General features: G+C 49.0%; 1 protein-coding gene across 2 annotated transcripts; it reads left to right on the top strand.

Annotated features, from left to right (window-relative positions):
* The first annotated feature begins 1981 nt into the window (after window positions 1–1981).
* SIVA1 (SIVA1 apoptosis inducing factor) lies at window positions 1982–10591 on the top strand. Of its 2 annotated transcripts, none has more exons than XM_066608149.1 (4): window positions 1982–2138; window positions 5470–5634; window positions 7645–7804; window positions 10434–10591. In XM_066608149.1, exons 1-4 carry the CDS (start codon window positions 2021–2023, stop codon window positions 10489–10491), a joined length of 501 nt encoding a protein of 166 aa, XP_066464246.1. In that variant the 5' UTR covers window positions 1982–2020; the 3' UTR covers window positions 10492–10591. The 2 variants fall into 2 exon arrangements, with proteins under 2 accessions (XP_066464246.1, XP_066464247.1); XM_066608150.1 differs by having other exon boundaries at window positions 7648–7804.

Genomic DNA, 10591 nt, shown 5'->3' on the forward strand with positions numbered 1-10591 from the left:
TCCCACCTCCTTTTATTGCAAATAGTGCAGAGGGGCGGAGAGGAGGTAGAAAGGGGGAGGACCTCAGTGTCTGCTCCTGGCTCTTCCATCCTCCCCCCCCCTGCAGATGAGAACGCCGTATATCAGCTCGGCGTGAAAACCGAGCCGATATACGTTCGTGGGAATGCAGCCTCAGGGTAGCTGCACTTTTGCATATTGTGCATGTTTTTGCGTGTGCAATACGCATAGAACCTATTGATTTCAATGGGCTCATTCACATCTTTTTTTTGCGCGGGCAGCATACCCTACTCTTGTGTGCATTTGCCCACCAAAGGTCCCCATAGAAGTCAAAGGGATGCGCAATTCCACTGGAAAAAGGAAACATCTGCACTCACTAGGCTAAACAGCCATTTAAGTTGGGGTGTGATTGTCTCCTGTGTGCAAAACAACATTCCATGTGAGCGCAAATAAGTACAGTAAAATACGCCGGTACTTACACAAAAAAAGCCTCATCCATAGCACAAATACATTGCGCTGTGCATACGCCAAAAAAAAAGAGTCACACTGCGCATATCCATGTGCGAATAGTGTTCGACTATTTGCAGTGTACTCGTAGCCCATACAAGTCTCTGCCAGCTCCTACCCGCAGGGTTTGTGTGAGCGAGCCCTAACACTAACAGGGAGAGGTAGCGCAGAGAAAGGAGAGGATCTCAGTCTTGTGCAAAACGCAGCCAGGAGCGTACTGATGACCTGTCCACGTGAGCAATGCTGGCCAGTCAGATCCGCTTGTAGTGTCTTAAAGCCTATTATACACAAAATTATTATTGCTCAAAATTCATTCAAACTATATCTTTTGAGTGACAATCGTTGCATGTAAATGCTACCATTGTTTACTTTTCGTCTGAATGATTTTTAGTTCAGCATAAAAACCATTGTTCAGCCGGCCAGCTGATAGCACGGACCGCACTATGGGATTCTCCACGGGAGCTCTGATAACTTTGTCTTCAGCTGCTGACCCGCAGGAGAACAATTGAGCTGTATGCAGAAAACAGACCGCCTGCTGTTATCTGCATACAGCAAAGGAAGCCTCATTTACAAGCAAATGAAGCCAATAAGAAACTAATGGGCATTAGTGCCCATTAGCAGCATTTGCAAAATGATCGCTCCAACTGTCGAGCATCCTATCCTTTGAATACATTTTGAGCGATCATCTTTGCGTGTAAATGGGCCTTTAGACTACCAACCCACTCTAAGGCTAATTTCATACGGGCAAGTGCGGTATCGCGCATATGCGATATGGGGAAAAAAAATCGCTTATGTGTATGACTATTCAAAAGAATGGGGTTCATATCCGTGCGAGATTTGTGGGTCTCACAAATCTCATGCGATTTTCTTGCCAGAGTGAAACTGGCTTCTTCTTCGGTATGTAGCATAGTTGCGCATGAACGAGGTTCTTTTTTTTCCGTCGACGGCTGTTCAGACTCCGCGCCATAGCGCAGGAGTTTTTTTTAAAAAATGAAAAAGAAAGAGGTCTTTCCCACATGGAAACAGCTGTGATTACTGGGTTGGCACTCAGCTTTCCCAAGGTACTGAATGACAGATCAGCAGTAGGATGTACCTCTCACGAGTACTGGGAATATAAGCCCAGCCGGACTGTATGGCAACATGCTCCAACTGCATTACTTCCAGTACATCCTAGCAGATGACACACGTGTACCGCGTGCGCACTGTGCCCTTTAACAGCGCCAGCCACGTCAGAACCCGGCCAGGGTTGCCATGGCAGCGCATACCAGCGCTTTCTATACTGCCAAGCAGCGCACAGCACCACCTAGTGGGCGCCCGTAAACATAAACACATTTCACGCGTGCTAAATCATAAACCCCGCCTACTATCCAAGCAGCCAATCAAGCGCCACATCACATCTGTGACGGTCTTCCTTAATTGGTCGAGCGGCCTCGCAGTTCCTGATAAGCGAGGCTGCGCATGCGTGTTTCATCGTCAGGTTTGGCGCGCTTCCTGTACAGACTGCGGTGTGAGGAAGATGCCGAAGCGCTCTTATCCCTTCGATAGTCTGGCGGCGCCGCAGCTGAAGACCCGCGTCAGCCAGAAGGAGCTGGCGCAGGGCGTGTGCGGAGACAGTCTGAAGAGGGAGATCTTTGGTGAGAGCAGCCATAGCGTGTCTCAGTCGTCCTCTTCCTGCCAGGTGGCCTGCATAGCTTGTAGCTGCAGTGCGCGGCTCTGCCGCTGGGGGGCGGTAGAGGGCATGTTGGTACCTGAAGACCTGGAGGTGGCAGGGCTGAAGTTGGGCTCTTAGTCAGCAGTTTTATTCCCAATTTCTCTTGTCTTAATGGCATAAAGATATACTGGCACATAAATGGGTGTGACTGTGGGCACCAGGTGTGTGATTGGAACGGTTAAATGAGTTTGGGCCACGGATCTATCAGAGGGTGATGCCCTGCATGGCATGTGATAAGAGTTCAGCCTGGCTCTGGGCATGAGAGCTGGCATCCTGGTGGGCAGACTGCCATGTAATAATGATTTTGGTGTCTTCTAAGGGGTTTTCCAGGCCAGTAACTACTGCTGCCCCATTGTTAGGGTGGGTTGGCATTGGCTAATACCTGGGGAGCTGCAGCGTGGCATCACCTGACTGGCAGGATGTGCCTCATAGGAGGTGAAGTGGCCTCGCTGCCGCTGAGATCAACGGGACCTGAAGCGGTGAATACCCTCCCGCCTCTGATAGCAGGGCGTCTGTGGAAGTGCCATCGCTGCTGCAGGTCCCCTTGCTCTCCAGCAGATGGCGGTGAAGTCGCCGCCGCCTTCCATGATGCACGGTGGGCGATCAGCTGTCACCAGGGATCCTGAGGGTCTCCAGTAATGACCTACTGCTCTCTCCGGAGCAGGGGGTAGCAGTCTTTGCATGGAATATCTCTTTAAATGGATTGGGGTCAGTGATCTAAGACAGCAGCACACAGAGGCGATGCCCCCGCAGCTAGTCCAGCTGCATCTCCCCTGGTAGAAGGCTGTTCTGGGCATGACCACTGCAGGCGCTTGCTCAAACTAGTAAAACGTGGCCACCTGCCCATCTTGATGCCTACTTTCATGCCCAGATCCCCTCTGCACTAACGGTGTCACCCTTTGTTTGACCTGCTTAACACTTTAAAACCCCCTCCTGGTGCCCACTTTAATTATCTTTTTCCTTGTACCAGCTTGTTAGAATAACTTTGAACTAATGGACAAGGAGAAAAACTGCCCTCAGTTGTCTGGTAGAGCTCTTCTGGTACTTGTAGTCCTGTGTGCTGGGAGGGCAGTGCTAGGACTCGCAGCTCGTTAAGGGTGAGGGGGACGCATGCTAGAACTTGTGTTGGGCTCTGCTGGTACTAATGCTAGCACTCTTCCATCGTGGGAGCATCGGCTCTGTCCTGGAGATGAAACAAATGACAGCTGACTGCCTGTGGGGCCGCTCACACAGCTGTATCTCCCATCCTGTGCTGCCCGTTTATTACATGGACCCATTATAACAGATTAGGCTTCATACAGAGCCAATATGGGCAAAAAAAAAAAATCAGTCTGACGCTACACCTGCTTTGATTGGCCTGTCTTGCCCTTGTGATCAGTGCTAACCAGTCAGAGCAGCATGTAGTGTCTTAGACTGATCAAAATCTGAAAGATGGGGAAAATACCTCTACAGCGCCATCTATTGGATGGCAGCAATCCTTCAATTCAAAGTGACCTTATAAATAAATAAATTAAATAAATAAATTTAAAAAAGTCCACAATGATTGGGAATATTAAAGCAAGCCAGAAACCATGCATAGACAGCTGGTTCGGGTTGTTTGTCCCTCATCAGTGTGCAGTAGGTCTCTGTCTTAGTCTGTGTTGTGGGTCAGAAGCCGTGTCAGGGGGTGAGTGGGTCAGGGGATAGTCTCTGCCTGAGGAGAGCACCCAGAAGGATTGTGGGGACCACACACACTTACTTTTTGGGTGCTCTCCTTAAGGAGACATGATGCCGCTTCTAACCCACCACATGGGCCCTTCACAGACTAAGCTAGAGGCCTACTACATACCGATGAGGGTCAAACACCCCCGAAGCGGCTTTATGTGCATGGTTCTCTGGATTGGTTTACTACAGATAGTCCCCGACTTGCGAACATTCGACTTACGAATTTCGCTAGATACGAACTATCTGTCCTGCACAGTATGATGTAATGCTATGGCATTACATCATACTTTGCAGGGACCAGGCAGGCTTCTATCAAGCCTGATAGAAGCCTATCCGGTCAGATCGCGGTTGCTGGGCAGCCGGGGGCCTTCTGAAAGGCCCTAGGGCTGTCTATGCAGAGCGCCTATCAAGCCGTGCGCTTGATGGGCACTCTGCATAGGCAGCCCTGGGGCCTTTCAGGAGGTCCCCGGCTGCCTAGCAACCACACAGCGTCCCGCGATCTCATCATGGGACGCTGTACGGGCCCCCTGAACGTCGGGTGCAGGCTGTTTCTTACAGCGGGCACCCGGCAGCAGCAGTTCCAACGAGCCGCGCCGCTCATCGGAACTGTTAACACTTTAAATACCGCTGTCAGAGCGGTATTTAAAGTGTTAACAGTTCCGACAAGCGCCACGGCTCGTCGGAACTGCTGCCGCCGGGTGCCCGCTGTAAGAACAGCCGGCACCCGACGTTGTATGGAGTGGGATCCACCCGCGATCCCCTCCATATAACCATTTGTTCGACTTGCGAACAAAACGGACTTGCGAACGGGCTCCCGGAACGGAACCTGTTCAAGTCGGGGACTAACTGTATACCTAATCATTGTGGACTTTTTTATAAGGTCAATTTGAATTGAAGGAATACTGCCATCCAGTTGATGGCGCTGTAGAGGTATTTTTCCATCTTTCTGATTTGCATAAATTTCCCAGAGGAGCATTGCCTTAAGGCTCCTTACTTAGCTTTTAGGTGTCCCCACAGCCCTTCTGGGTGCTCTCCTTGGGGAGAGACTATACCATCCCCTGATCTACTCGCCCCCTAGCTTTCTCCACACACTTTTTGGGTACTCTCTTTAAGGAGACATGATACCACTTCTGACCTTAGACTGATGAGGCATATGATCTATGACATCAGGTAGTCAGAGGAGTGCAGCCATCTTTGTCTGTCCAGGAGCGATGGGTCACTGTAATTCAATGGCTGCGTTTACAGTCAGTCAGCAAGAACTACACACTGGATATGGGCAGATAATATAACTGTGTGAACGGCCCTTACAGGTAAGAACTGGCTAGATGGAGCTCCTCTCCTGGTGACCCTCGGGGTTTCTACAAGGGTTTTGCTAATTCTTCCATCTTCCTAGTTGGTCTATTCCCTGTACTGATCTGTTGGATAGACTTTTAGCACTCTAGGATATCTGGGGGTTGGCCGCTGTGCGAGTGCTGCTGGCAGCCATATTGGTGGTCACCGCGCTCCTCCATAATGTCATCTGTTGCTCATGCTGATTATCTTTGTTACAGAAAGGACCAAAAAACTACTTTTCAGTGGAGCAAAAGCAATTATGGGAAATCAAGGAGTCCAGAACAAGAACGGTCATCCGGAAGGGGAAACTCCTGTGCATGAGCTACTGATGGGTCAGACCACCATCGGACAAGACGGGAAGCTGCACAGATCCTCACGGACATGTAAGGAGCCTTGGAGGCCCTGAGTCCTGCAGACACTCACTGTCACCTAAAACTCCTCAACTACAAGACTGGGGGGCACGTTGTGGGGTGGTCACACGTCGCTGCATGGTCACAACTCCAAACCACTAGCTGTTGCCTTCTTGCATTATACAAGGTTTTAACGAACTATTCTGCAACTTTCAAGTACACCCTGATTCTATTCCTCATTTCAAGACTCCTGCTTGCTGTTAGTGAATGGAAATGCTCTTCTAGAGGGTATACCCGTACCTGCCTAATTCTACCAGTTGAGGAGATAATCTCTCCTGTCTGCTGCAGTCCAGCCTGTATAATCTGCCTACATTGATGCGTTGTAGTAGGTGGTCTGGAGACCAGGGGGTTGTGTAGGTTAGATGATATCGTAGGGGCCCCTCAACTGTGAAGTCTTAGATCTATAAAGCTTCAGGCTCTTAACAGTGAATGTATCATCCACTGACAGCAAGCACAAGTGGGAGCTTTTGTGTAACCTTCAGTTGGTCTTTTCCACTTGCACCTTTGGCAGTCTCAGTCTTCTGAACAGTTTGGGTCTATACCGGCCTTGTATACAAATGATATTGCCTGGAGGGTCTTCTCCTCTCGCCACAGATTCTCGCAGAGAAGGGGACCTGTACCCACCATCACCCTCTTTTCGTTACGGTGGGGATGCTTCTCCCACCTGCAGTGGCATTGGATTGAATGGAGTGACTGCTATACATGGGGGTTGAGGAAATGCTTGGCTGTCTCTGCCAGTCTCATTGCAAATCAATGGTGTGTTGCTGACTGTGTGACCATAGCTCTATTCAATCTCTTCCTCACTTTCTTGGGTGGTGCACTGAGGATAACATTCTTGGGGTCGCAGCAGATGGATGCTAAATTAATTCTGTTACAGTTTCCCCTCAACGACTAAGCGCAGTAAACATACATCACTTGGTCCTGGGCTATAATCCCTGCTGAAAGAAGTACAGCGCAGGATTAAAGTCTCTGCTCCTGTAGCCAATCAGATGCTGGTTGGGTCCTCACAGCTGATGACCCGGAGGAGAAGCTGTTTTTAACCACTTCTGCCTTCTCCTTTCCTAGGTACATAGTGTTCAATGAGCGCTCTGTAGTAAACTGGAAGTATTACTTCCATTATGTGACTTGGCGATCACTTGACCAGCAGGTGCACCTTGTTAGAGCAGAGTTGCAGGGTCGTAGCAGACCCTGATCAGCTCTGCCAGTGATTTCTTCCCTGTCACTAGGGTTCCTATGGATGCCCCAGCTACAGTGTGAAATAAACAAACATATGAACGACCCCCAGAGGCCTTATGACATCATGGGGGTCATAGACAATTAAAAAAATCAAAATGTACACATAAAGAAAATGACCCATTGCCGAACAAAACCTCACAATGTGCCTTGTTATCCAAAACGCAGCTTCTTTTTTTTTTTGTAGTTGAAGGTAAAAAATGGGGCACCAAAACCACCACATGGATAAAATACCTAAGGTGTTTGGTCCTCTAGGACCAAACAACCTGGTCCTTAAGGGGGTTCTGTCACTAGAAGGGGGGGAGATTCTATACTTGCCTATTCCGAATGGGCAAGTAAAGGGGTTGTCTGGATTAGAGAATCAATTTTCAATTCATTACCATATTGGGGAATGTTTTCTTCTTGTTCTCTGTCCAAGAGGTGAGGACTTGCACACAGCATCTCTTGCTCTGAAGGTCCTGATCCTAATGAGCCCCTCTTTATATAGTAACTTTCCCTGAGGTGGAGCTGCAGGGAAACTGCCGCCTGCGCGCCCCCCCACCCCCACTCAATTACCGGCTCTTCCCGTCAGACTTCAGGTTCCAAAGATGGGGACCGATGGCTCCGACTCCACCCCACCCTCATCTCTGTGGAAGGTAGAAGAGGTGTTGTGTTTCCAGATAACTAGAATATGAAAACCCATTAAAAAAAACAAAAGCAGCTCTTCTAGTTGTATTTTGGGACTGCACAGACTTGTCTCTTTTCTTCAAGCAGCACCGCCGGTGGAGGCGTCCCGAGCGTGCTCCTCCTGTGTCCGGTCAGTGGGTGAGAAGGAAGCGTGCAGACAGTGTGAGCGCTACATCTGCAGGGGCTGCAGCAGGTCATGTGATTGCTGCTCCGCCACCACCTGCCCGGACTGTACCGTTCTTGTGTAAGTATCCTCTAGGGCGATGTCTGCTCTTAAATCTTACAGCTCTTCATGATCTCACTGATGCAGAGTAGAAAGTAAGGGTCTTCTCTGATAACTATCGTCATTGAGCATGTGGATGAACTATCACTTCTATAAGGTCGGTCTCGCATGAGCAGATTCAAGAGTGATTTGTGGTAATACGCTGATCAATGAAGTGCATTGAAATACACGGTTCCACTCACATTAGTGGGTGGGAATTGCGTAATCCACTCGTGGAAAACTAGAAGGCAGAATATTCTATTTTACTGCGGATTTCAAGGTCATAGAGCCAATTGTGCTCTATGGTTGCAGATAGTCACAGCCTGTATGGAATTGCACTATATGGGCTGTGGGTACCTGCGATGGTGCAGGAAATGCAAACAAAAAAAGCTGAGAGTACGCAGTCATATGGAGTTACATTATGCAGGGTCGCGGCTGGGATCCGCTGCGGGCCTCCACAAGTGGATTCTGTATATGGCCATGTGAGCCCGGCCTAAGGGTATGGTTGCACACGACAGACCCGCAGTGACTACAGCAGTGATTGTGGAGCACATCAAAACCCACACCAATCTGTGTACATTTGGGCACGGTTTAATGCATACTTTGGTGTGGAAATCCACCCCCAAGCATGTGGATGAGACTTAGAAAATCATGTCCACTTTGCTGCTACTGTAAATTTTGTGGATTTTCTGTGCGGAGTCTACGGAAAATCCATGGCGAACAAGCCTTTAACCTTAGCCTTGGTCCTAATACTCAAAGGGCTTGTTTTACAATTAAATATTTGATTCCTCCTCGGAGCGTCTACCTAATATGTCCAGAGCTGAATGGGTCAGGCAACCTGCTATTGTGCAAGTTAGCCAGTGTGAATTGGCATGGTGGAAGCCGCTTCTCTGGGCTTATTTAGGGTCTCGAGAGGGAATAGGAAGACCAGGGGCAACCAATAGGATCTACACAGCTAGTAAGACTTCAGTTGAAGAATCTTGTGATCTAACAAATAGTCTTGGGACGTGTCCTCTTTGGGTAAATCCACACGGGGTGATAAAGTTACATAAGTGTGTGCACAGTCTGCAATATTTTACTAAATCTCATCCTGGTTGCAAGAGAAAATCCACTCGCAGCATTGTAGTGAATGAATTCTGCAGTAAAAATCCACAGCATTTCCTCAAATGGAGAATGCTGTGGATTTGAAGATAGCTTTAGATATATATGAATGACTTCTGCAACATTTACACCCTGTGTGACTATTTCCCAGATGGAAAATCTCTGGCTTTGGCAGCTAAAGCCATGTGGATGAGACTTCACAAATCTCATCCACAGGAGGTTGAAAAACTCCTTGTGTAACTGACACACTGCTAGTTTTAAGTGTGCGGTATGTGTCTGCTGCAGATCTCCCCCTCAACTGCAGAAGACAAGATCTGCACTATTGGGTATGGCAATCTAAGGCCTCACACATGGTGTCGGCAAAGCGTAGCGATTTTAATTTTTTTATTTTTATGGCACTTAAAGGGGTTGTCCCGCGAAAGCAAGTGGGGTTATACACTTCTGTATGGCCATATTAATGCACTTTGTAATATACATCGTGCATTAAATATGAGCCATACAGAAGTTGTTCACTTACCTGCTCTGTTGCTAGCGTCCTCGTCTCCATGGTTCCGTCTAAATTCGCTGGCGGCTTGCTTTTTTAGACGCGCTTGCGCAGTCCGGTCTTCTGCTCTCAGCACGAGCCGCTTCAGCCTGCTAGCCGCTACAGCTCTTCTGCGCATGCGCAGACGAGCTGTCACTTCTCGGGAGCGCGCTGGAGCGGCCATTCTGTACCATCCTCTCTTAGAGGAAGGTGCAGAAACTTGAGCCGCCCAGCTGTCCCGAGAAGCCGCCCAGCTGTCCCGAGAAGCCGCCCAGCTGTCCCGCCGTCCTGCCGCCCAGGTAAGTGATGGACCGGGGGGGGCTGCTCTGCCGGGGCGGGGGGTCTGCCGCTGGGCCGGGGGCCCTTCGTCTGTCAGGGGTCTAGCGCCGGTTACCTGCTGCCTGGCGGTGGGTGACTGTGTGCCGTGGTCGGCGGCTGCGGGGCGTCTGGTTGTCAGGGAGACACAGCTGGTAGCGTCTCGGGAGCGCGCACGTCGGGCTGCAGCAAGCGACGGGAAAAAAGCCGGCGGCCATCTTGGGAAAATTTTTATAAGTTGCTGGAACTGTAAGTACAAACTGGCTAGAAAAGTCATTTACAGGGGGGCTTAGTAATGTATGCTTAATTAGGGGGACTGGGCAAAAAAAAAATTCACTGCTTCCTCGAGACAACCCCTTTAACTTTACTGCCACTTCAGATGCAGGTTACTGATATATATATTTTTAATGGCACTCCATTGTGGTGAGGTGCATTAAAAAGCACAAAATAGAGCAGACAACACTCACACGCCTTGTTCGAGCGCGGGTCTGCAGGCCCCATTAAAATCAAGGAGTGTTCTGCTGCAGTAGTCATGATAAAAAGTGCATGTGTGTGAGTGGCCTAACTGTAATGTGTGCTGTAACTTGTGTAATGCAGTGGTGCTATCAAAGTAGACATTGTATTTACTGTCCACCTCGCACAACATTCCTGAAGTGTATTTCCTTCTTGCAGGGATGGTGATCTTGGGGAGCGAGCGTTCTGCACAGCTTGTTCTGTATATGAAGTGTAAGCCAGAGCACTCATCCTGCAGATTCTTGTTAGGTCCATATTTTATATTGTATATATTTTGTATCTAAATCTGAGAAATAAAGTTTATAATGAACTGACAA

The sequence above is a fragment of the Eleutherodactylus coqui genome, chromosome 6, assembly GCF_035609145.1.
Source record: "Eleutherodactylus coqui strain aEleCoq1 chromosome 6, aEleCoq1.hap1, whole genome shotgun sequence".
NCBI lineage: Eukaryota > Metazoa > Chordata > Amphibia > Anura > Eleutherodactylidae > Eleutherodactylus > Eleutherodactylus coqui.

Excerpts from the sequence above, each read along its gene's own strand:
- SIVA1 (XM_066608149.1), top strand. The coding sequence starts at position 2,021 with ATGCCGAAGCGCTCTTATCCCTTCGATAGTCTGGCGGCGCCGCAGCTG. Across the intron at positions 5,635-7,644 it reads GCACAGATCCTCACGGACAT|CAGCACCGCCGGTGGAGGCG; the intron begins GTAAGGAGCCTT and ends CTTTTCTTCAAG. Across the intron at positions 7,805-10,433 it reads CCGGACTGTACCGTTCTTGT|GGATGGTGATCTTGGGGAGC; the intron begins GTAAGTATCCTC and ends TCCTTCTTGCAG.